Here is a 27,340-nt window from a genome sequence, read left to right on the forward strand (position 1 = left end):
GAACCAACGCACCCACCCAAATCATCTGGCACTTTTGGCTAGTACTTCATATGAAAACACACAAGATGGCAGCATCAGAACAAGATAGTTTTCCATACTTAAAATTCTTATTTGAAGATTAATATTTTCTAGTTGAATTCCTGTTCTGTAAATGTACTTGTCCTAGGGGACTGAAAAAATTCTACACTGAGACTCTGCAGCATCCACTAGTGGGGCAGAAAAGCATTTAAGACTATGTAGAAGAAAATGTAGTAGCCTAAATGTTGCATATTGTTTTCAGATAACTGGCTCCTAAGTACTCTACACTCCAGTGCATGGAGAGAGTTATATACCATCTTTCTGCTATTTGAAACAATCCATATACTAAACAGACTCCTGAGGAATTGGCTAATAAGAAGTTATGCCTAAAATACAGTTCTACTTCAGAGCTTAGACTGTTTACTCTGAGTTAGATTTATACCTTTACTGTGAAGGAGGGTATCTCCCCTTGTCCTGTCTAGCTTAGAACTTGGTGTTGCCATACTTCGTGGGAGGTATGAATTTCAGTGCTATGGCAGTTCTCCCATCTGCATCCAGGTTTCTTAATTCTTGTAAGATATTCTAATCAAAAAGTTGTTATGCAAAAGGTGATGTCTTCTCCAGTCTCTTAAAAGAAACTGCGCACAACTGACTTTTCTATGAAGTTTTGCGTCACTGGGCTTAGGCATAAGATACATAAGTCACAATATGCTTGGATTTAGGCAGCTATCGATACAGACTAAATGAGAACTCTGGGTGCCTCCAGGAATTGAGCACAATTGTGAGAAGCTTTCTTTTTAAGGCTAGATATTGCTTATTTGGTTGCATCAGTCCCCCTTGAGTCTACCTTAGCTGGCAATACGGATCCAGTCTTTAACTGTCTCTTAATTATCTGCTGTGCAAATATTAGATTGTATTCAACACAAAACATGGCAGGTTATTCAGGACCAGATACAGCAGTTTACAAATGCTGGGAAGGACATTTTCTTCACACTGCGATACAGTTTTCATGGAATTAATTTTTTTTAAATACTGCAGTACATGAATGAAATGTGGATTCTAGGGAAGATTCTAGAAAGCAGTTAGTAAAGATGGGAAAGGAATCAAGAAATTGCACTTAAGAGGGAACATTGAATATTATCAAAGCTAAAGATTGTTTTAAACTGAAAACTTGGGAGTTATGGATCAGTTTTGTTAACTGGAAAGCTTCCATAATATACTTTGCATTAAAGTATTTATTAGCAGTGTAAATTTTTTTGTTTACCCAAAATGCAATTTCAAAGTAGTTTTCTAATATTTATTTACTATAAAACTTAAGCAGGATTTGTGTGTTGAAAAGCCATTTTATTTCAAGATTTTTTTTGTAAAGAAAGTTTTGACCCTTCCTGCAGGGTCAATTTCTCTTTCAGATGGAGTATGTATTTAAATAATTCTGGAGTTTGTGTTCAGGCCTATTTATGCCATTCTCTTTGTCAAAAAAACTCAAGCTCAGGTTTTTTGTCTTATTGTTTTCTTTTAGCAAGAAAAATTATTGATTTTAAACTGGGTTGTTCCAACTCTGAAAATTCAGTTACTGTTGAAGCACGGGTGAACATATTTGTGCTTTAGCAGAGTAACAATTTCCTCAAATAATGAGAATTGTTCCTACAAAGCCTGGTATTGAAACAAGTCTTTACTGTAGTTGTGACGGCTTAAACAATACTCCCCTGCCCCACGTTCCAGAAGCAGTGATTTACATGTGTCTGTTTTCCATAAGCGATGACTTCTTGCTTCCTAACAATTTCTCCTTCCTCCCACCCTTTCTCACACTATATGCGGCAGTTGCATTAACTCTGAGATAGTCTGTGATTAACCATTTAAAACAAATGTTTCACAATTGTATTTGTCTTTGAAGATTGCTGCTCCTATTTCAGCCCTGAGAAAGGCTTTTTGTGCTGGAAGGCTTGTCTGTCTTTTTCCAGCGCTATATATTTTTTTTTCTCTAAAAGGTATTACCCGTCCCTATGATCCTTGCTTCATTTGAAGTTTAGAAATTGATAGGGTGCAACCTGGCAAATAGTAAATTCCATTTCCTATTAAGCTGACATCCTTTTAAAATAGAGAGTATATGCTGAAGAGGAAGAAATTTAATTATAAAGCAGTAAGATCAATATTCAGGATGCTTACATGTCTCCTGAGTTTAAATAAAAAATTTGGAACACCTTCCTGAGATTAGTAGAATAGCTGTCTTCAGCATATTTCTAGGAAAAAGACATTTCATGACTTTCTTGAAAGGCAAACTGACCAGCCTAGCTCATAAAGGCTATACTTTGCACTATATTCACCTCTGCAGTGATTTTCATCCCAAGGGTATGCACAGTTTTGAATGCCATTGCAGACTAAAGAATTATTGATGCACATGTTGCTATGGCAGAAGTAAGTGTTGCCTGAGCAGGGAGCTGCAGGAGAGAAGAGAAAGAAAACATTAAGAATTTTCAGTAATTGATGCATTGCAATAAAACTAGCAAATTCCTGTTATTTTTTTTTTAACATGCATGCTCATTCTTCATCTGTTCCAAACAAAATCACTTTACTTGCACATCACTAATTACAGGATGATGTACCCTTTCTTCATGTGGTTGCTTTCAGGTGTATTATCAATGCTACAAAAAAAATTCTTGCTCAAAATGGGTAGCAGATAGACAGTCACACAACAGATAATGGAAGATGGCTTTAATACTTATCTTTAAAAACTTAATACTTAAAAATCGCATGCTCACCATCAATTTTATATTTATTCAGCCTGCTGTGCATCTGCTATGTAGATATTGTGAAGCAGTTCCTGAACATCTGCATTTTAGAGCCCATTAATATCTTAAGGCAAATCAGATTTCAGCTTGTGGAGGACTGTTTCAGTAATTGCAAGAGATTTCAGTAACTGGAGGCATCTAAGTCATTTCTGCTTGTGAATCAAAGCTCTTAGATCCTCCTATTAGAGCTAATGCAGGGATTGAGAGAGTACAGTTTAGCTTTTTATCTATATATAGTTAGAAATAAGAAGAAATAAATTAACTAGAAAGTTGCCCTAAAGATTTTGTGTTTCCATGAATGTTTGTTATAGCTCCTTGACATTAGAAAAATACATTAAGAAAATAGTAATAATTCTTTTCAGGCTGTTGTATAATATACATAGGAAATTCTTTATGAATTCAGGGCATTAGACAATAAATTGATTTTTCCCTTTGTCTCAGTAATGTGGTATTTTTATGATAGAAATGTCTATTATTAGTGGAGTCAGTTATATATTAAACAGCAAAGGTGTGTGATAGACATTCTACTATTTTGTTTCATAGAAAGAATTTATTCTTGAGCAGTCTGGGTTCTCTGAAACATAATGCGAAACCCAAAGGGTACAGCAGAGGAGGGTGACTAGTCCCGACTACAACATGTTTCTCACTTATTCCTTCTGTTAGGCTTCAGAGTCACAGTGACAAAAAGAGGAGTTATGCCTAAGAGAAAAGAAAATTCAGACCTTTAATTCTGAATTTACATTCCCTAAATCTAACATGCATTTTCTTCCCACTTGCTACTCCACTGAATTTTGGTAACCTATGCTTGTTGGTTTTAAGCTTTTGTATTAGCTTCCTGTTATTGCTTAACCCCTGGCAACCTGGCAAGAAGTTCCATATAGGAAGCTTGTACTTTAATTGTAGCGCAAGTGCTGTAGTACAGAATGTATTTAGAGTGTATTTTGAAAGAGTTTATCTATGTCATTTCAGCATTTAAAAATGTCACAGTAGCTATCGCATGTATCTTGCTTGCTCAACCTAGCTGAGAATTTAATTGTCTGGCAAGTAGATCTAGTCTGAAGAACATGGCTTTAAAGTATGATCAATACTTATTAGGAAGGTATAGATCATACCCATTATATCAGTTATGAATGAGATGTCATGTTAGGTGCAAGCATGGTCAGGTGCACTGGGAGGAATACAGACAGTCAGTGTGCAGGGATGGGGCTGGGAAAACCAAAGCCTACCTGGGGCTGAAGATGATGAGGGACGTGAAAGGCAACAAGAAGGGCTTATTCAAGTGTATCAGCAACAACAGGAAGGCCAAGGAAAATACAGGCCTACTACTGAATGGGACAGAGTGGAGCTTCCCTCGATGCCTGGGAAGGTGATAGAACAAATAATCCTGGAAGCCTTTTCCAAATGTATTAGGGATTAAAAACTGGGAGTGGTCAGCATGGATTTACGACGAGGAAATCATGCTTGACCAACCTGATTGCCTTCTATGATGAAATTACTAGCTTAGATGAGGAGAGTGGTGGATGTTGTATTACTTTGACTTTTTTTATTGTGTTATTTTTATTGTATTATTGACTTTTTTTGTTGTATTATTTTGACTTTAGCAAGGCTTTCAAAACTGTATTCCACATCCTTGTAGAGAAACTGATGAAGTACAGACTACATAGGAGGATGGTGAAGTGGACTGAAAACTGACTGAACTGCCAGGCTTAAAGTGGTGTGATCAGAGGCACAAAGTCCAGCTGGAGGCTGTCACTATTGGTGTACCCCAGGGGTCAATACTGAGCCCAACACTATTTAACCTCTTCATTAATGACCTGGATGTTGGGACAGACTGCAACCTCAGCAAGTTTGTAGATGATATGAAACTGGGAGGAGTGGCTGATAGACCAGACAGTTGTGCTGTGATTTAAGGCAGGCTGGAGAAGTGGGTCACCAGGAGCCTCAGAAAGTTCAACAAAGGGAAACACAAAGTCCTGCAGTTGCGGAGGAATAACTCCACATATGTGTACAGGCTGAGGGCCAGCCAGCTGGAAAGCAGCTCTGTAGACAAACACCTGGAAGTCCTGGTGGAGAAAAAGTGGAATGTGAGGTGCCAATGCACCCTTGTAGCAAAAAAGCCGATAGCATTCTGAGCTGCATTAGGAAGAGCACTGCCACCAGGTCGAGGGAGGTGATTCTCCCCCTCTGCTTAGTGCTGCTGAGACCATATCTGGAGTGTTATGCTCAGTGTTGGGGTCACCAGTACAAGAGAGATACGGGGGGAACCAGGGAAATGGCATGAAGATAAGGACTTGGAGCATCTGACAGGACTGGTATGGGTTGCCCTGAGTGGTTGTGGAGTCTCCATCCTTGGAGATGTTCAGCAACTGACTGCGTGTGGTCCTGGGAAAACTGCTCTCCTTGATCCTCTCCGACCAGAGAGACTTCCTAGTTAGGCTTCCAAATCAACAGCCTGTTTTTCAAGTATGTTTTATGCCTACTTTGTTTCAAGGGCCAAACCATGTTTCAGTGGGACTTTTTTTTTTTAAGTTCAACCATGCATTACCTGGTAAACGGAAGAGTAAAATCAAACATTTTCCTACATTCAGACTTAACTGTGTCTTTAACTGATTCAGTAACTGCTACTGTTTAGGGAAGAAAATATAAAGGAACCTGGTGGTTGTGTTGTCAGTGTGCCAAACTATCATTTGCAATGTATCAAGAGTAGATACTAAGGTAATTCACATCATTAATGGTTTAAGGCACAATGTAAGCATTATTCTGTAAGCATCCTATGAAAACAGGATATGTCATGATGTAAGCATCATCCAAAATTATGCTGCAATTAAATTCCAAAGGGATTCACACCTCTTCCCTGAGGGACTAAATAATGACAGGCTAAAATTTATGCAAGAGTATCAATCTAAATATGAAAACAGGTATCCCAGACAACATAAAGCAATTCATGGAAACAGAAAGATGCAGTCAACATTTCTAATCTTTATACATATATAATGGGAGAAAGGCTAAGAGTTAAAACAGAAATGTTCGTAATGCAGACTACAAAATAAAAGGCTCTTGACCTTATTAACACGTGGGGAGAAAAGACTTAGGTAGTTTTTCCTTCTGAATTTGGAAAGAAAGGTTGCGCAAGCTTTACTTTCTAAAGGATAAATAAGACTGTCGTTTAAAGATAATAGCTTAACAAGGCTATGTATGTAGTAGGCTACAATATCTACTAAAATATTTCTGACTGTGAGATAAAGGAGGATCTATGAAATTCATGTCCAGAGTGGCTGTCATATATCCATGTGTTATCTGCTGGTGTTTCAATATGGATCTGTATGATGTTGTAGTTCTTTCTGAGGCACAGAGAAAGAATTATGATGTAAGACACATTCCCTTTTTTATTTCCCTGAACAGGGAAATTTTTTCATGTTTCTGTATTTTTGGATGATGCATTCTGCAGCTGCTTCTCCATCCTCCAGCACAGTCTCTATTTCGCATTCCTGTGTAGTCTTTTTAACATTTTGGAGGGGATGGCTTTTGTTCACGAGTTCATAAAGACAGGACAAATGTCCCTAATTTTCCTTTTCTTTGTTATTTGGAGAGTACTAAGTCTAAAAGTCACAATGATTGATCGGTTCCAGTCCAGGACTTCAAGGACATAGCTGGACTCTTAGAACAGCTGCCTGAGACTGGTGCAACGTTCACGGTGTTCTTTGTATCTAGCATTATTCATGTATTGAATCAAGCCAGGAATCAAATACATTGATTTTTAACATTGCTGTTAGCTGAATTACTTAGTCAAATCTGCAAGCAGCACTAGGTGTTTGTTAGGTGACTGTCATGCACAATTAGTTCATTTATATAAATCTTTTCAGAAATATTGATTGTTTTCATGGTTGGCTTCATACAATTACAAATCGTGAGTAAGGTAGAAGAGAAAAATAGCTTAATGATCTGAAAGTAAGATAAGCACAGATTCACTTTTTTCAGTTAGAAAAATTGCTTATCACTAGATTATTTAAAAACACATTAAACATTTTTCAGACACATACTTTTAAATTACCCTATCCAAGATAGACAGTATCTCAAGTTAGAAGATAAATAAGAATAGCCATGTACCTTTGCAGATTTTCTTCTGCCAGTGACTTTTGAGTTGCTTTAAAATCATAAGTTTGAAAATTTTCAAGCTTTACGAGTAGTTACTTTTTCAACCTCTTGCACTCAAAAAAACCCCTGAAAAACTCAAACTCAGCAACATCCCCCTCCCCAATATTTATAATATAAATAGATAATTTCCCTGGCAAAGTTAATAGCATTTTCTAGACTGAAAGCTGGAATAACTTGCACTATCACTAATATTAGTAATTGTATTGAAATAAAAGCTACTGGAAAAGCAGTTATCAGTTTTGCAAGTTTTGCTTAAAACTGATATTTACTGACATTCACAGTATCTAAAGTTTATTAAATGCCTATTGTAGGTTAAACAATAGACTAGTTTGAAACATTCAATTGTTTATTACTACCATGTACACAAAGTAACCAGTAAGCTATTTCTCTTAAAGTCTCTGTTACTTTAGAAAGATTGTTCTACAGACTTTCCTCCCATGTTAAACTTCACTGTTTTATGGAACAGAATACAAAATCTACTTGTTACCTGTAACCTGACCTTTTTTGCAAGGTGGTGACCAGGATCCCTTTCAGGACTGGCTATAGACATGTTAGTTCTGTCAAAAAAGCTATTTCTTTGACAGCAAATATGTACTATTTATTCTTTAAGCAGAACTTTTTGAAAACCTTTAGCACAAGCATAGGTCTGATTTCCTGAAGTAGCAGGTATGTTTTATTCAGTTCTCCCCATGTACCTCAGATCTGCTCTGCAGTTCTAAGCTTAGTCTACTTTAGTGCTGAAGATGCCACTTACTTTCAGGTTCTGCAGTGTGGACAATGTCATCCTTTGTAAATATGTGAGGCAACAGAATTCCATTAAGTTCAGAGAGAAAGCACTTAAAAGAAAATCTCACAAAAAGCATGCTTTCAAGAAACACGTTCATTTACAATGAGAATAAAGACTATCTCTAACCTGGGCTATGGAATCCAAACAGAAATCCAGACTGCATTTACAGCTCTGCTTTTAATATAGCCTTCTTAAATAAATTTGAATGTAACTGCTTATCCACGGTTGTGCAACACAACTGGGCTTTGCTAAGGGAGCATGCATGGGATCGTTTAGAGCTGCATGCAGCTGAGGAGGTAGCAGCTTAGGTGTAGCTGCAGTGGGTGTAGTTCCAGATCCAAAATTGGAGGTAGAGCTGTGGACAGGAAGGAGATCCAGACTCTGCAGGGTCACTACGTGTTTTCTAGCCTTCTGAATGTCCAGTGTGGGCTTGAGAAGAGCCTATTGCGGTGTCTGGCAGGGAACTGAAAGATAGGGGCTAGTTGGGAGAGCACCCTTCAGTCCCATTGCTGTCTTTTTTTAAGTAAGTCTGTGCTCATTTGTAGAACTTTTTGTGAGAAGGACATAGCCTAGGGCTGCATTATTACTGAATTCAAATGAAAAATAAACCTTTCAAGAATGGAGGAAAGCCCTTCTTCAGGAACCGTGTTTGTAACCGTAATAAAGCAAGTGTTTAATTTACCTGCTAGTATGAGAAGGAAACAGAAGCCTTTTTTGTGTGTTCTTGCTGCATAATATATAGCTGATGCTTTTCGTAAAATACCTGAAGTACCTCGATACCAGAATAGGCACTTTAAAATCTACTTACGATCCACAAATGAAGTGAACAGCATTCTGAATCTGCTTAGTCTACTGCCTTCATCTGCCCACATTCGTACCACACCTGTCCCAGTCTGCAGCGTGACATCATTTGCTACAGTGCTGCAAAACTTTGCCTTCAGGTTTTCAATAGAACTACTTCCATCATACACAGCAACGAAGTTTCTTTTGCATTCATTTGAATGCTCCATTTGATAGTCGAGAAATCGCAAATAAATCTGTTAGAAAAGAGAAATTAATGTCTATAAGAAAAGTAAACAGAGAAGACAGTTTTTCTTTCTTAGCAAATCTTGAATAGGATGTTTTGTCCCCTTACATATATGCATAACTCCCAATTCACAACACTTTTAAACTTGTATTTTCTCATTAAATGTCATTGTGGAGCATTACTTGAAATTTGTCCTAAGTGTCTGTTTCACTTCTCCCCCCTCCCCAAAACAATCTTTACTTAATAATTTACTCTGATGTATTTCTGCTCCCCTTAGAAAAAAGTAAAAACCAACACACTTGCTGAAGAAAGCCCTAAGCAGCTTTGCTAAAGATGCAGTCTATAACTCTAGAAGAGATATGAGAAACACATAGATGTGCTGAAAGAATTTTAATGATATTTTGACTGTTCTCTTTTCTTTCTTTTTAATTCATAAAAACAATGTTAAAATATAAGGGAAGGAGTCTAGTCAGAAAAGCTCTGGATTAAAATAAGGAAATTAAAATTTGTTGCTTCAGAATGAAAGCTAATTACTGAACCACAGCAGTGTTATCTAAGACATAAACCATGAAGTCAGGAGTAATTTGGATAAAAATGGAAGCAGGAGAAAAGTAAGCTGTCTATCTAGGAAGAGTTAATAAGTTTACACCGATCTTAATTCCTCCAAAAAGCAGAAATCTAATCCAAGAGAAAGCAGCATATGTGTTAGAACATATGCAGCAAGGAAATTAGACCAAGATGACACTTGAAAAGTAAGCAAATAATTTATTTTGCTGGAGCTGGAAACTTGTGCAAGACTGTAATTCAGTTAGAATTACATTAAAAGATCACAGGGCTTTTTAATCTCTTGAATGGTTCCATTGGAATTCTCAAAATTGTAGTGGAAGTTGATGACATATGTAACTAAGTCATCTAAGCATGCTGCAAAGTCCATCTTCAAACTTCAGAAATTCCTCAGATAGCCATTATTTTGACAGAGAAGAAAACTGTCCCTGTGGAGGCTGAGGTCTCCTGCCCTGTGGGAGAAGAGGTGCTCCTCCTCTATCCATGAGGTCTTCAGTATGTTCCTCAGATAAGCTTGGGTCTAGACTATGTGTTTTGAGTACAGTTTACAATGACCTCTCTGGATGACACTATGGATTCTAAAGACCTTTTGCACAGGGCACTTTTTCATGCGTCTGCCTCATGACAAGAATCTCAAACTCTTGTTTAGTCTGTGATGCAGGGAAGACAGGGCAGATGAATACCACGGTTACTAATGCTATGTTACCTATTTTTCTGCTCTTTTACTGTATCTTACTTTTAACCTCGGCTAGTGCCAAAGCCTTTTAAAACCGATTTTTAAAGAATTCGCTAAAACAAAACGAACCACCTTTGTGTGCAGGGTGGGGGAAGATACCCTCCATATACACTTAACAGGCTCTATTGAAAACATGGTGCAAGAGCACAGGAAAAGACAGGTTACACCTCTACACCCTGGCTTTTCCTTTCCAGTGTTTTCCAGAGGCAGGTTGCCAGCACTGTCTCCCCTTGCACATTCTATGAAAAGGTGCAGCCTGTGCCGTATTATCTCATATTCCCATCTCACTATTTTGCAATTTTCAGTATATATATATTTTTTTTTTTCCTTTTCTTTTCTTTTTGCTGCTGTCTTTTGTTAGATTTACTGCCAGAAATTCTCAGCTACATTGAGAACCTGTCTTCTGTTGATGTCTTATCTCATAAGCATGGGTGTGAGCTGTAAGTGCTAGTATTTGGGCTGAGAGATGGTATTTTCATTTAATGATTGACTTTATATATCTGCTGTGAAATTACAATGGAAGCTAAAAATAAATTAGCACACTTTTAATAGAGCTATTCTGTGTATAAAAACAAAGGAATAATTCCATTAAAAGAGTTCAGCTCCACAAAACCTCCTTCTGGTTAGTGTTAGGCAAATAAATATAAAAGGTCCTCACTCTTACCTTATATTGATTTTTATAGTAATTTTCTGAAATCTGGAGGTAATTTATTAAATATCTGCTATGCAGATTTTAGAAGTCCTTTCATTGCTGCAGTTGTCAGTTTTAAAAATTTATTTTTAATACAAAATCAAATTGATGAAATTAAAAATGTCTACGCTTATTTTTCTTAAGAGACTGCACTGTATCAGATCTAATGGATTTTATCACCATAATTCTGCCAGAATTGAAGCTCGAGAAACCACTGTCAGAATACTAAGAATTATTTTTCTGTAATGTTTTAACCAATAATTTAGGATGATGATCTAATCTCAGGACTGATCCAACTATAACTCTGCCTTCTGGCAACACTCAATAATTTATTACAATACTGAAGCATAAGACCTGGTGCACTCAAGTGGCAATGTAGAGAGAAAATGGTTTTATTATTGTTTCTGGAAGAACGACTATTACTTAGACTAGTATGGGGCTCTTGGGAGTTAAGGGCTCAAATATATTAATGGAGTTTTAGTTTCTTTCTTGTCTTGTCCTCTTATTAGCATCTTTTAGGTTGCTGGTTTGGAACTAATTTGGAAGTTGGTGAGTATGGTTGGTTAGTTAACTATTAGGAGTGTGTAAGTAGGCATGGAGTAGGTTTGTCCCCTTAGCAGCTACTGCTTAAAAATATTTTTTTAATTTTTATGTACATGCAAGCAGTGGTATGTGCTTTAATATACATACAGAAGCAAAATTACAGATGTGTATACTATATGGAGAAAAAATATGTATTCTTCAGTGCAACTCGTAAATAATTAACCAGTATATGATTCTGAAACACATAGCTGTTGAGTTTTTTTAACAGGCTATAGCTATTGTATTTTGGAAGTATGAATAAGATTTTATCCTTCTCTCTGCTCAACAATAAAGCTCAGGTTGTTTTTAATGAGCATAAGATAGCGATGTTTTCATAAGCAGTCTCTAATTCTGCAGGCACAATCATAAATATCAGGTACCTAGGTGACTAATGCTGATTTTTGGCTCAAGTAGCTAATATGCCCCTTTAGGGCTTGGGCAGAAAAGCTCTAGCAAATTCTGTTGTGGCGCTTTAAGGGGGTGTGATCCTATAGTGAAGTCAGAAGAGAAAGAGTGATAATTCCTCAGCTGTTTCCAGGTAAAGCCTTTCATTTTAGCTCAGACTGCTGATGAAAGTGGATTTTAAGGTGCTGGATTGTGAATTAGACTGGGGAGGAGCTGGTACATCTTCTGTTGACTTTGAACAGAACCAAATTCTCCAACAGAACCACTGGAGGCAAAATTTTAAACCATGGCAGCAAGATTTACTGGAATTTATCAAAGCTGTTAGCGTTTTTGCCTGCAGCCTTCTAATAAAACCAGAGTCCAAGTCAAATGCCCTTGAAAATTGTTGCTTAAACAGTTTTCACAGTTACTTTGTATTTTAAGTTTCAAATAATAGGAAGACAACACCGTGGACTTGCTGTGTAAGTTTAATTTCAGAAACAATCCTCTATCTGGATTTCCTAAGCCACTGATACATAATTCATTTCAGTAAAAGTGAGACATTATGCAAATCACAGCTAGTGACTACTACCTGTTACTAATGACTTGGAAACCTGTTATATGCTGAATGATATGAATGAAACCCACCTTAGCATTTGGAGTAGCTTTAATTGTCCATATGCAGTCAACTGCTTGTCCCGGTTTTGTTTTTCCTTCTTGCTCTACTTGACTGGAACGTACTATTCCATCAGCTCCTGAGAGCTCAAACTGGCAGTCTAGGGAGAAGATATACCTTGCTGTCAAATGCAATAGGATATTAATTTAAAATTTCATGTATAAAGAAATTACTGTAATACTAGACCTGGGATGGGATTTAAAATACCTCCTAGGTAAGTGAAGTCAGGATCTGTAATAGAAAGAAGTCATGAATCACAGGGGCTATCAGTGCTTGAGAATCACTTCAAGGTTTAGTATAATCTGAAGATTATGTCCATTTTTTATCATGTCACAATAAAAATTGCCAGAAAGTTTACTGAATCAATTGGACAGTACAGACAAATTTTTTTTTTTTGATGACAGCATTATTCCACAAAGATTGACCTTACCTGAATAAGAATTCCAGCATAACACCAAAAATTACTATTTGGTATTTTGTTCCTACATTACATTCTGAATGTAACTATGCCAGTTTGCACTGAAGTCACTGGAGCTCCACAAGAGTACAGGGTGCTGTGCTTCTGTGTGCATCATCTTTATCGGATTGTTCAGAACTAGACAGAGAGCAATCTGAACTGCAGTAGTTTAGTAGCGTATATCAACACTTTGAAATTGCTAATTGCTATTAATAAAGAATATAAAGAAGGACAGTTCAATACTAAAGATACTTTTTCCTTGGGTACCCATGCCTCTTCTATTAGGCCAGGTAGCACAGTTCCAGGCATTGTTTATGAAGGCAGAATTTCACCTTGATTGCTCTTGTATCTCCTTTCTTCTAAATGTGACATGTAGGTAGCGTATGTATCTGTGGTATATACTGTAGTAGTATACTGTATGCATACTACTAGTGAAGTAAGAATATACTTTTTCATAGTGGTTAACTGATGGGAATTGACTTTACTGGGACTACGGCTTAGCTAAAAATTAGTGTGTAATGGGCTGGGATGTCCAAGGTTTACATTTCAGTGATCATGTTAGTGTCTCCTCACAAATCAGCATAGAAACTCGCAAGATGCACCCAGTCACAGCTGTGGCATAGAAAATCACCACAGAAATTGTGCAAATCATAGTGTGTCTATGTGTATGAAATGTTAGTCTATGCAAAGAAAGCACTAGTTCATGCAAAAGTGCATGCCTGCTTTGTGCAAAATTCTTTTCTAAATCAAGAACCAGAATTTGGCTCTTTCTGTGATCCTCTAAATGTTTTTCTGTATAGGGAGTTTGTCACTTCCCCTAAAATGCCTCAGTCCTGAGCTTAAGACTCAGTACAGTCGAGAAAATGCTGCCTTTGCCCTTCTCTGTTTTAGTTACCTATAGTGAAATCTATGATCACTATATGCAGAGTTCTGTGAGACTTTCAACCTTCTTTGTGAACGGATTTTTTTTTTTAATGAAGTGGGGTGTACGTACATGTCCCCTTCCATTTTTGCAATCCCAAAATATTTTACCATACTCTATGTAAATGCAGAGGAAATAAAAATATCAGTCCTTCAGTTGCTGCAGTCCATTGTGAAAATAATATACAGTTTAAAGTTCCAGCCTGGAACTATCATAACTTAGTTCTGAAAGGGATGTTAATGAAACGGCTTTGGAAATGGACTTAGCAACATGCCTAAGTACTGTCCCTATGAAAACATGTTAGCACGTTATTCCCAGTGGACTGGTCATCATGTTAATCTGAAGAGTTTCCAAGTCTAAATCCCTAGTAAGGTATACAGTTCTATAAGCATTAACACATAATCATGTATAGTGTTTTCATGTGCTGCAGGGCTAAAGACCAGTTGGGTGAAGATGACATTAAAAAGTTATGCCTGTGTATACATTTATAGTAGCAGCAGAGCTGACATTTGTATATTGTCTTTTGTCCCAAAGGACGATAAAATGCTGGTAACTACACATACAGTAGTATCTATGAAGTACAGCAGTCAAGCATTGCACAAGGACATCAGGTCAAATTTTCTTGTAAAAAGAATGCCCTGCCAGTGTTAAGTGGCCCCACAGAGCAGATGTACTTTTTGTTTGTCTAAAGGCACTGTCAGCATATTATCCTCTCCTTCATACCCTGTAAACTACACAGTGCTTTGAGCAAAGAACAATTCTGTTGTCTGAGCCTGTGGTTTAAGGGAATCTAGTTATACTGAGAGCTGATGCTTGGACTGTATAGGTATTTCCTCTGGCTTTTCAGAACGGAGATGTAAAATGGTTTGCATCTGGCTGGAAGATTGCTGCTATTGTAGATTGGCTTCAGGTGTTTTTGTCGTAGTGTCTTACATTCCTAGAAGACAGGTTGTTGGAAATGCCAGCTATTTGTCTACATTTGCTCTTTCCATTACTAGCACTGGTGAAACTGGTACAAGTTAAAGTAACAAAGAGGGAAGTTGCTGAAGCCTTCTGCATGAACAAGATCAACTGACTTCTTCACTAGCAAACTACAGACCAGTAATTTCCTTCAGTCAGTTTTTCAAAGTGGTTTTAGTCAAGTGTGATGGAATATAGCTCTAGACTGCCAGCATAAACACATCCACAGAGTTCAATGGGAGCAGATGGTCAGTAACTTGGTCAGAATTTTAGGCATCTTTACCTGGTATAAATGAGTACTTTGCTTGAAATCCCTTTCCTTCCAGTTCCTCATCAGAAGTAAACTTGATCCACATAAATCTCCCTGTTGATCTAATTAGTGCAGGACTTTTCAGACCACAATAACGATTAATGAGTGGGGAGAAACCAAAAGGTCCATCTCGAACCTCCAGATGATCAAACCGACATTCAAATGAAGGTTCTATGTAATAAGGTTCATCAAAGGTCAACTCAATTCTTTGTCGTGGAGCAGCTAGGCAGAAAAAGTAGAGCAAAAGATTAAATGAAGATCTATAAAAAAAACACATGAAGACATGAAATAATGAAGAGACAAGCCTCCAAAACAGCAAGACAAAAGAGAGACTGGAAACTTCTCAAAATACATCTGGCAGTCTGCTACAAAAACTCAGATCTACTGTAAAAAAAATTTTAAAAATGATTGTGTAGAAGATACTTTTTAATGGAATTTTACTAATTTTTTTGCTTGCTGATCTTTATTGTTGAAAATTGAGAGATTGCATAAATTTAATGCAGCACATGTAACAGATATTAACATAGATGCAAAGGTATTCAAATAAGGTTTAATACTAAGATATAAATTAAAGCCAGTGGTCTGTGAAAGCAAAGTACATAAAAAAGGACAAAACATTGAGGGATGCAGAAAAGAATGGAAAAGAAAAAGATAGGAAGAACTACTCACTGGTGTATTTCCTAAACATTAAGCCCAAATTTGGAGATCCTTTGGCAGGAGACATCTTTTATTAGAATATTTAGAGAAGCAAAAATGCTTCATATATATTGTTAATATGGAGGTGACTACAGATGTTAGTAAGTCTGACCCAGTGACAGCCTAACATCAGGATTTGGATCAGACCCCTAAATCCTGATGAGATGCAGCTATGGCTACTTTGTGCCTGGACTTTCACAACTGTAGTTTGGAACTGTGACTTTATATTGTATGAATAGCTTTAGTGTTTCTTGTTCTTGTCATCTGTTGAGCTACACGAACTTTCAGATACTAATTAGTATTTGGAATGACAGCATTAAAAGAATCCCATGCTGTCTGCTTCTTCTGAATGCAAAAAGGATTTACTTGTATGTCTCTTAACACTGTTTTGACCCTATGCCTACTTACACACGAGTTAAAACACTCGTAGCTGTTCGCACATACTGGCAGTGGTCTGCAGGAGAGACCATATCTTAGCTAGAAATTGTGGAGGACCTTGGTCTCGCTCAGGTACCCATAATGTTTCTGTGTAAAGACTGTGAGGACAGAGGTCTGAAAACTGACTCTGTGCCCATGAAAGCTGCCTTGAGCAAGGGAGATCCAGCGGTGGATCAGTTATGTCCGAACTCTGAGGCTGGACAGGGTATCTGCTCTCCAGTGCCTTCACTGGCAGGGAAGATGCAAAACTTCAGATGTGCATGCATACAGGCGAAAATGAGGCTGTCTATGAACCAGTACTATACTGTACAAATAAAAACTTACTGAAACATATTACTTGAAATATTTCAATTAATTGATATGAATCTGATGATTAAGCTGACTAACCTTTTTAGCTGACTTCAGTTGGTTTGAGTGCATTCTAATAAGATGAAAAAATAATTAGTGTGTCCCAAGGCTTGCAGCCTTTATCCAAGATATTCTCACTGGAATGTGGTTTTATTCTAGTTAATGAAATTTTTTTGTCCTCATGAAATTATTTTAATAGTGACCTCAGCAGTGCTAACAAATCTCCATATTTTTAGTACAGTGCTATGGCAGTCAGATTTGTCTTTTTTATTCATAAAGGACACCATAAAGATCTTCTGCTTGTGAGACAGACTTAGAATAACACAGTACGGTCTGGTAAATGCTGAAGATGGTCTTCCACCATCTTTTGCAGTTTATTATCAGTAATATTGTAAGTGATATTAAGGTAACAAGCTACAATTTTTATCTTAATAGTTCTGTTCCTTCATAGATTACAGTAGACCTGATGCTGCTTTTCCTGGCTGTTGAGGGTATGTCTTATTCTGTATAGCTAATTCCTGAATGTTTGCATTTTCTATTAATTTGTTATTATTACTTCAGAGAGCAAATTTAGCTTCTTGTTCAACCAAATGACTGCAGAATTGATTATATTACCAGTATGGCTATACTTGACAGTATAGTAAAATGACACAGTTTTAACAGTTTAGCATTATCCATTTAACAGTAAGATTACAACACAACAAAATGGAAATACAGCATGTACCTTCTAAGATATAGATGCACTCTTGATTTGGTGGGTACATATTAGGGTAGTTTGGTGAAGCAAAATGTCCTCCATTACTTGTCCGTACCCAGTTGTCACACTGGGTAGGAGGAATGCGATTCACTCCAATATTTTGCCCACCTTAAGCAAAAAAACAGTGATCAAATAAAGTTCTCCTGCAAGCATGCAAATTTGATTTTGCAAAAGTAAAACACTGACATTAACGCGTATCCTTTAAAAGAAGAATGTAATTTATTTTGGCCGAAAACCCTCTTCTGTGACACTTGTTAATATCTAGCTAGGAAAATCTTAGCTTAATTTAGTGATGTGGTATATCCTAAAGAGATCACAGTTTTTGAATAGCAAATATGTCCAGTAATCCTTGGGAAGGGAAGAGAGGGAGTAATTTTTCTTTTTACCCAAGACAGTTTAGATTTTTGATGCTCTTCTTTCTAAGTCAAATAGGCACAGTGGCTGCCAGTACAGCAGCATTATTTTTGGCTTACGTCTTCTCCGTTCCTATGCAAATATAATCCAAAATATTTGTTAGCTTTTACTATTTTTGCCCGATTCCAAAGTATACTGAAGTACATGGTCCTTAAGTTGAGTATCTATTTACAATAATTTGTTGGAATATAGAATGCTTGTAACAGAATGAATTATAATATGTAAATACACTAAATACAGTAATGGTAATTAATAAAATTACTAGCAATAGGTAGGCTGCACCAGTAGCTAAGGGTCTCATTTAAGATCAAAGCTCCTCTTCTGGGTGTACAGGGAAATATGATCGTTGACTGAGATTCTGCAGTTTAGTAAACTAGTGCACCATGCTGGACCATTTGCAGGGGCTTTGTTAGTTCGGATTTCCTTATCCAAGGCGAAAGGAACTGGGAATAGTATGATCTCTCTGACATTCTTCTTAAGTACCTTTGGCCCTTTTCCTTGGTATCAGCAGAACTGGAGAGAATAAGACACAGGATTATGTAGCTTCTGCTAGGTTCTTCCTAAATCTCACAGGGTCCTCTCATAATGTTATTTATATTCACGCAGTTTTTCTTCACAGACCTTTGAGAGGAGTCTGTGCTGATACAGGTCTTAGCTGCCTCCAGTAAATTACATCACCTTCCACTGGTATCTTGACAGCTTTTTGATTTATGGGGGTGAAAACTTAGTCTCTCCTGCAGAAATTGTTCAAGGAAATTTTGTAGGTGTCAATTCAAGGAATTCTTCTCTCCTAAGTGTCGGTTAATCCCACATATGAGGAAATAAGGTTTGTGAAGCTGATGCCTTCCCCACTCAGCAGGTTTCAAAAATGTTTGTGGGTGGACTATTTGAAAAGCTTGTTGTCAGACGCAGAAAACATGAATTTTCTGTGGTGGGTTTTTTCCCACCTCTAAGGTCTAAAACCATAGAATTTTAACTGGGTAAGTGAACTTCCATTTTCTTTGTGACAGGATGGCTTTGTTCAATTGGAAAAAAAATGTAGTAAATAGGGGGGAAAATGGAAAATACTGGAATTCATATTGGTAATTCAAAAGCTATTAATACCTGAACACAAATACTTTCTTTCACTTATATTGCTTAATTAAAAATTATAAAACTGTTACATTTTTTGAAAGAAAATAATCAAACCAAAATTGTACCTTGTGTCTTCTGGGCAATGGCAATCCCTTCCACTACAAGGATTGTTACTAGCAACACTGATAAGAGAAATTGGACAGGAAAAACATCAGTAATTCATTAAATTATAGACCACTTTCCGCAGTCCCAATTCATGCAAATCCTACAATCACTAACCAAAACAACTCTGAACATACAAAAATACATAACTCATTTATGTGCTTTCTTAAAATTTCAGCTTTAGGAAACCAATGCAGTCAAAGTGCGCTCTTGGTTCTTCTTCCAGGTTCCTTAAGAAAGCGTATATGATAATAGCAATTTATTGTTTGAGGGGACTTTAATAATATTTTCTAGAGTATCTACTAATTTGCAAGCATTTTATAAAATTACATGGCATCTATCTCACATATAATTTTTATATCCTGAAACAAGATGTTTCACTGTTATATTGAACCATATTTATCCTAAAACTCTACTTGCATAACATGTACAAAAGACTTCTCCAGCTTCCAAGAAATTAATCAGGACAACAGGAGACACTGCATGGTCTTATCCCTACCTGGATTTCAGGAGCACTATAGAATTGTGCTTGCAAGACTGGTTGTTGTGATGCTGCCACAATACCAGTGATTTCTGCAAATGATGTGGCAGTAGAAAATGAGCAGATGCAAGTTCTAATGATGGAGAGACTAAGTCTGAGCAGTGACAACAGCTAGGATGTGGACACCATTAGGATGTACACTGTTGCAAGCACTCTGGTTTGCTGGAGTGTTGTACTAGTCGCAGGTGTTGGTAGCTGCTGGTGTTTTCTGTATTTGAATTGACTAAATATTGGACCTCTTAAAGATTCTATCATACTCTTTGCTTCAACGCTTGCTCTTCTTCCTTCCTTTCCTAAAAAGCAGCTGTCTAAATGGTTTTGCTGTTGGCCTTTCCCTTATGTTTACACACTCCTTGCACCCAAGAAGCGTGTCTGAACAGCAGGTATTAAAGATTCCACATTCCACTATTCATCAACAGTTTTAAAGCAGGCTTAATGTCCAGATTTTCCTGAAATGCTTTGTCTCCTCAAATTGTTAGGGATTACCAGGAAGGGAAAAGAGGCTGAAGTAGAGTATTATATAATTATGCCACTCTTCAAACCTTTCATTTGCTTCCATCTTGAGTACCTCTACAATTTTGGACACGTATCTTACAGAACTAGCGAAGTAGGCTAGGACTGTTTGCCCTGGACAGAAGCTGGCTGAGGGGAGATAGGATACAAGTCATAAAATCACAAGTGTCTTTGATGTGGTGAACAGAGAGCAACTAATTGTCGTCTCTTCTAATACACGAACCAGGGGGTTATCAGACAAAGTTAGCAAGTGGCATGTTCAAAGTAAACAAAGATTATTTTTTTTTTTGATGCACATACTTCATAATGCATCCTTGAAGTAGAAAATCCTGCTTCAAAACCCCTTAAGCTGTAAGTTGCTGGAAGTCTGGCATAGTATTTGGTGCAAATATAATTTGCTCTACTTTATACTCTTTCTGCTTTTATATCTCTCTGAAAGAAGATACCAGGCTAGACGGACCTTTGACTTGACCTGGCATGGCCTTTCCTGCATTCTTAATCTACTGGTTAATACTAAGTTAGACAGGCATCGCCTCACCACTGAAAAAAAAAAATTTCAGCAGGAAAAAATTGTCACATTCAAGAAGTTCATTTTATTTTCCCAGTCTTCCCCTCTCATTGCTCAGGCATTTTAGTGGCCTGTGCTGAAACGACGTTTTCTGTATCTGTCACTTTCCCTGTGTTGCTGTTACAACTTTCAGCCTTTTAGAGCGTTCCAGAGCGAGTATGCATTAACTGTGAGCTACGGTGATCTTGACCAAACTCATCTAGATGCTACTGTAATGTTCGCATAGATATATTATCTTGGGGAAGGACAAAAGGAATCAAAGTCTGCCCCTGAAAGTGTCCATCTATCTAGCATTTGTGGTTTATTATGTATATTTCTACTGCCCTTTCTTCTCTCTACCCATATTAAAACAGACTGTAAATCATGAGACTTTCCTCACCAACAACTGTTTTTTCCCTTGTAAGTCGAGTTCACAACTGTGGGTGTTCTAAAATACCATATGGGTCTTGCAAACAAGTGTCACATTCCTAGAAGCTTATGTGATTTTTAGGGATGGATTGTGGGATAATAGGTTAAGACTTAGGTAGTTTTGCAACTTCCCTCTTCGCAATAATTCTGCATTTTCATCAGTATTAATACACTGAAAAATATACTTCCTAACTATCATTCTCCCAATACAAAGTATCACTCGTTAATCATTGCTGACTTGCCCTAGATTGAAAATTCCTCCCTCAGAAGAAAGTATCTAGAACCCATTTCTGGTCTTCCAAGTTATGGATGCTCACTAGTCTTTAAAGCAAATAAAATAAACAAATATCCCATCTTTATTAAGACACAATTGACATTAGTTTTCAGATATTTTTAGTTTTTAATATTTCTTATATAGATGCTACTATTTCAAAATTATTTGCAGTTTATTTTTGTGACTTCTGTGTTCAAACTGTGCACTCAAAGATCTGAGTTTAAGTGCATGAACATATAATGCATTTGTACTCCTGCGATCACTTGTCCCTAATGGAGAAGCTTGATAGTGTATTTGTATTAGTCTCTGTATTTTCTTCATCTTTTTTTTTTACACTGGTTTTGGAGCAACACTTCAAAGTTGGCTATAGTGTCAAAGTTCCCACAATCCTATGTAAATCATGTGTCAGTATGTTCTTTATTGAATTAACGTTCCTTAAAGATGTGCTATGCCCGCCCTCTATTTTGCAAGGACATACCAATCTCTTTATAACTTGTGCTGCTGCTTAAAATGCGAAATGGGCTTTGTTGTTTTTTCTTAAAGCAAACACAGAAATATGAGTAAAATAAATACTTTCATGACTAACAAAATTAATGCAGATAGTCACTTTCAAGTAACAGTGAAAAATCTGGGGTTTTGTGGTTTGTTTTGTGTTTGTTTTTTTTAGTACAGCTATCTGCTATGGCTAACACTGTTACAGTATACCTTTTTTTTTCTTTTTCACCTTTAAAATATCAGTAAGCATCTATGTTTATTTCATTGATTGTGCTCTCTTATACAGATAGAGACAGCCTAAGAATGGATGTTCAGTTACACTAACCAGTGATTTTCCTTCTTGAAATGATGCGGCTACAGAAACAAGTCTCCTAAAAGGACTTCAGAAAATCTGACTGGCTTTCACTAAAGCCTGTGCTGGTTCTATTAATAGTTCAGAGCTGTGCATATGTGTGTAAGTGCAAAAGAACAGTGCATATTTCCAGCAGAACAGCATGGATATGCAGGCAATTACAGAAGATAAATGGGCTCAATATTTGTCTTACTGTCTTCCTTTTGTCATGTTATATGGATGAGTGGATATAGTAACTATGGGCCACCTTCTCTTTGTTCCCTGCCCTTTTCATCCTCTTCATTTTTAATCTCTTCCATCTCTTGCCTTTCCCTGGCAATGCCTATCCTTCTCATGCTCTCAACAACCCTTAAGATGTATTCAAAGCAGCCCAGGTAGCAAATGTTTAAGGGCCTTCCTTTGCCATTACTTTTATCCTGGGTGATAGTATGATAAAGAAAAGAGGTGTCTCTGACTAATACTCTGTATGTGTGCTGTCCTTATCTCTGTGACATTGCTAGCAAAAAGGTGGAGAGAGGACTTGTATCTGTTCTTCCTGAAAGTACTGGGCAGGGACACCTGAGGTAGTATTGCCTTAAATGGGGTGCATTTACATGACACAGTATAAATGTGGGATAGCAAACAGGAGTTTTTTGGCTGAAAACAGGGCCTATCAATGCTCAGGATGAAAGGAAAAGAAAGAGGGAAAAAGAATCAGTCAGGATATTTTTAGACCTTTTAGATTGCTTCCATTAACCCATTTTTTGTGTGTATTTCAAAAACAACAAAGCAATCACTTGGCATCCTAAATCCATACCACTTCCTGGAAAAATATTTTTGAATCTCAGAGACTAATTTGGACCATACAAGGCAGTAAGAAGGAAGGAAGATGTCCAGGGAAGAGACAGATCCTGTAGGTTAGTGCAGTGGAGAGCTAGTGCTGAACCACTGTCCTGGTACTACATGTGGCGACACAGACACAGCAATTAGAACAGACATGAGATACCGAACTACTTTCACTAAAAGTCTGGCAGCACTTTCAGAAGGATGAAGAATGATCTTGGTATTTCTGATAAACTGAAATTCAAATAGTTACAATGCACCTGAACTTGCAATGGGACACAGCATTCCTCTGCTCCTTCTTTTTTCCTCTTTTAAAGTCTATTACGTATCACTGTGATGTGACTATTCTTCAGCGTGGACGAAAGATAACTCTAGACTTAGCTCCGTATTCTATGATACAGGAAGCAGAAGTAGTAAGTATCTAAAAATGCCACTTGAACATGGCTTGCTAGTGTACGCAACAGCACAAAGAGTGCAGGATCCCATGACTGCGTTGATTATCAAAGGGATAGAAGGGTGGGCTTGATTGTTTTGTTTTTAATGGAGGAGTGTGGTGAGAATTCTACTAGAGGACACCGAAATATTGGAGACTGACCTTATAAACTTAGAGATATTTAGCTGGTAAATATAATAGAGGTTAGTGCTTCTGTACCTTATATTCAGCTTCTGCTTCATGATATGTACACTGTAGAAGAGGCTATCATTAAGGCAGCACAGCCACTGAGGCAGACAGATTAAGAGGGGCTTCTTTTATTCATGAATCTGGTATTTGCTACACTTTCATTCCATGAATTATGGTGCATACTTTTGTACTACCATTTAAAGCTCTGACAGTTTTTACCTGTGTGAACATTAACTAGAAATAAAGAAAAAGCAGCAAGCTTCTGTCTCTGTTATTAAAAGAACAGATTTTTCATTTTCTTCACTTCTTTGTGTGAAATATTTTAGATCACATAGCCTGCAGACAGCTGTATAAATTTTTAAGAGTGAAGACACTAGCCATACATTACAAATTCTTACTACTATTCTGGTGTTGAAATAGGCTTATGGAATAATATATAAGAATCCCCTGAACTGGTGTAATAAACTATGCATTGTTTGCAGGAGTCAAGATTTTCTTTGCTGGCCATTTCTTAAAATTCTCCAAAATTAATCTAAGCTGCAAAAAAAATTTGTTGCTTTGTGTACTGAAGTATATATAGATTCACAAATGAGTGGCTTTTACTTCGCTTTAAAAATGAGAATAATATAGCTAGTTTTTATAGTAAACGGGTGCTGAACCCAGTATTGAGAAATCAGTGTGTTGCTTAGAAAACCAAGTGCTTTGGGCTGCAAATCTGACATCTGCTTGTACTTTCTGGCAAGATGCATTCTTCAGATTTCATGGGACACAGACTGCTCTGAGCTCCCTATGGTATGTCTTTCCTCTGCTTTTTCTGCATGCTCTAGGGATCTCCACATATAGAGAAAACAGACTAGATTTGCTGTGTGGGTCTGAGAGCAGCGCTTGTCTTCTGTGATGACAGTGGGGGATCTATGCATGCAGGGCAAGCTGAATATCAAACTGGGGAGCAGTCATGCACAACTGAGAGAGTGAAAAATTCCACCAATTTTTTAAATAAAGACTTCATCATTTAGAGTATTACACATTCCTAGTGTAATGGTAGTCAGAATCCTAGGGATAAAGATGACAGACATTGCTTAAAGCAGGATTCACTGTTTTATCTCTGTGCTGTACTCCCTGGATTAGGCAGCACCTTGTATACATGTAGTCCAAACAGACAGTAATTGGCAACACGCAGGTCACGCATGTTAGAAAATCTTGCCAGGATGCCTGCTTCTTTCTGGCAGATACAGCCTAGAGTAACAAATGCTTGATCTTAATTATATACTATGTTTTGCCTTATGGGAAAGAATCCTTTTCTGTGTACTATTCTTAAACCTAGCTCCTAATTTGCCCCATGTGCTGAAATTAATGTTACTTTCAGTAACTGCTAATCACAGTATCCCAGCTTTTACATCCATTTTTTTCCCCCACATATGTCTAAACATTAATGTTAGCTATTAATGTGGTGGGGACATTTTTGATGTCATATCTTATCTTACTCTCTGGCCAAGATTATGTGTACAACATTAATTATATGTGTTTTGGTTGCTTTTAACAACTCTGATCAAGTGCAGGGTCCCATGATGTTAGATGCTGCACAAATGCAAAGTGACCGGTCTTGTAAAGAACTTCCGCAATTTAGACAGACAAGGAAAAGTGTCCAGGCACTCTGGATTTTATTTATGTTAATTCTGTATGGATGGTCACCTCCTTTTCCTTCAGAAAGCTAACTGAGTGCATTTCTGACTCAAGCCATTTTTAGCTCATAAACACAAACTGTAAATTCCGGGGAATGAGATTTTTCTCTCTCTTCCTAGCATTTGGTGACATTTGCTAATTGATAAAAGGAATACTGGATTGCATCTGTTGCTGCTTTTTTAGGCAAACAATTCTATTGCTGAGGATGAAAACACAGCAGTTTTTTTTAATCCCATGTGCTCTTACAGTTAGTTCATAGTCTGTATATATTTCCTCATCTCTTGTGGTCTCAACAGGACATTTGCGAATTGGTAAAATTGAGTATCAAAGAGCAGTTAAGGTGGCTGCCTGTAACTTAGCCTACTAACAGCTCCGATCATTTCCTCATATTGGAATATACTGTAGGACTGCCACAGAATAAAATAACAGATGAAGGTGTGCATCAGGCAAGACACATTTTAGCTGTTTTGTAAGTCTTACCCAGAGCATGCTAGTGGAGCTGCCAACCCATTTTTAATCCTCCTCACAAAAGCTTGATAGCAGAAGTGGGCTTCAGCAGCTATTAACAGTGACTCTAGTGCCTTTCTAAGATCCAAATCTTGTTAGCCATTAGCATGCCAGCAGGACAGCGGAATGCACTCAGGTCTGCTCTCAGATATAACAGTTTCATCTCACTCCAGCTGTTTCCAGTAGGGATTCCTCTCTTTAAGATTGCCAAAGAAACAAATTGGGAGTCTATCTCTGCAGAGAAACCAGGTTAACTGATTCAGGAAGTAAATGCAGTTCTCTCACGTCCCTTTGATCAAAATCATCTGCAGAACAATTCATGCTTGGATGGATTTGTGACAGAGTCCCTTCCAGGTTTGCTCAAAACATTTAACATTTCTGATCCCTTCCTCCATTAGAAATGTATAAGCAGCTGTGGGCTGCTTCATTTTACCAGTTGCTCCACATCCTGTTACTTATAATCCATTCCTGGGTATGTCTGCCAGCAAAACTTCTGCCAGATCGTTTTTAAAATAGAAGCTTTCCTTTTTTTATGGAAGATCTTTTTTCATCTCCAAGCGGTGCGCAGCAAGAGACTGATGAGAAGGCTGCATGTGCAAACCATGTTGATGAGGGGTTCCAAAAACCTTATTAAAATATATACACTGACTTAAAGGTCAGATGGTTTCCCTATAGCTGACAGAACTGATCCTGCTGTACACGAATATTCTGAATACATCCTTCCCAGAGATGACTTATTCCTAGAACACTTGGACAGTGATACTTTTGACCTAAAAATAGATCAGATTATACCAAATTTCTTCATCTCTTGTTCTTTATTATCAATATAGTGTATTTTTCAGTAGAAATCTTTTCAGGAATGTCTATTATGGAATTAGTAGTAAAAGTTCTGCTATCTTCTGTCATGTCTGACAATAATTTGTGTACAGAGTATAAATGAATATTTTTTTCTAGCTCTTCACTCTCAGTCCCTTAAAAGACACTTCTCTCTGTTCATGGATTTTATTGTATGCTAAAGAAGGAAGTTTTGTGAAACGTATTGTTAACATATTGACAGTCCTTTCCTGCTGCATAGTGGGTCAGCTTTGTAATAACAGAAAATGGGAGTGAGGCACAAAGATAAGCTAAAAGAAATGTGGATTTTTTTTCATGAAAAGTTACCTGCTGCTTTTTTCTTGAAAAATTTACGCTCCCCCACCCCAACCACTTGCAGTATTTGAGGCAGCAGTTGTCAGACATGTATCAATAGAGGTAGCAAGCTATTTAAAGGTAGCAAGCTATTTAAAGGTAGCAAGCTATTTAAAGGTAGAAAGCTATTTAAGCTGTCCAAGACTGTAAGTGCTTCATTAATTAAAAAACAATTTGGAGTATACAAGGCAGAAAAGCAGCAAGCTTGTCTGCAGTGCAAGAACCCCAACTGTATCCATGAATAAAGATTTTGCTTCAGTCCAGATACGCATGTCCAACACTACACGTGTAACCCGTTTTGTATGTAAACAATGTGTACGAGAGTATATGCAATAATCGCAGATGTTTATCAACTCTCTTCACCATTCCTGCAATTAATTATATTGTGAATTTCTGACAGGTTCATAAATGATGAATACC

The 27,340-nt window shown here is 37.3% G+C and overlaps 1 protein-coding gene across 1 annotated transcript in view; it reads right to left on the bottom strand.

The window, feature by feature from the left end:
- Window positions 1–18,974, bottom strand: part of NETO2 (neuropilin (NRP) and tolloid (TLL)-like 2) — a gene marked incomplete at its 5' end in the record, with an annotated part of 20,350 nt that extends 1,376 nt beyond the window's left edge. The window contains 7 exons of the mRNA XM_009696628.1: window positions 2,343–2,456; window positions 8,558–8,786; window positions 12,382–12,509; window positions 12,596–12,640; window positions 15,032–15,280; window positions 17,265–17,405; window positions 18,911–18,974. Of these exons, the coding sequence (XP_009694930.1) occupies window positions 2,343–2,456; window positions 8,558–8,786; window positions 12,382–12,509; window positions 12,596–12,640; window positions 15,032–15,280; window positions 17,265–17,405; window positions 18,911–18,974 (970 nt within the window). The remainder of the gene's footprint in view (window positions 1–2,342; window positions 2,457–8,557; window positions 8,787–12,381; window positions 12,510–12,595; window positions 12,641–15,031; window positions 15,281–17,264; window positions 17,406–18,910) is intronic.
- Between the last annotated feature and the right edge of the window lie 8,366 nt (window positions 18,975–27,340).

Source organism: Cariama cristata, unplaced genomic scaffold (genome assembly GCF_000690535.1).
Source record: "Cariama cristata isolate BGI_N322 unplaced genomic scaffold, ASM69053v1 scaffold30363, whole genome shotgun sequence".
NCBI lineage: Eukaryota > Metazoa > Chordata > Aves > Cariamiformes > Cariamidae > Cariama > Cariama cristata.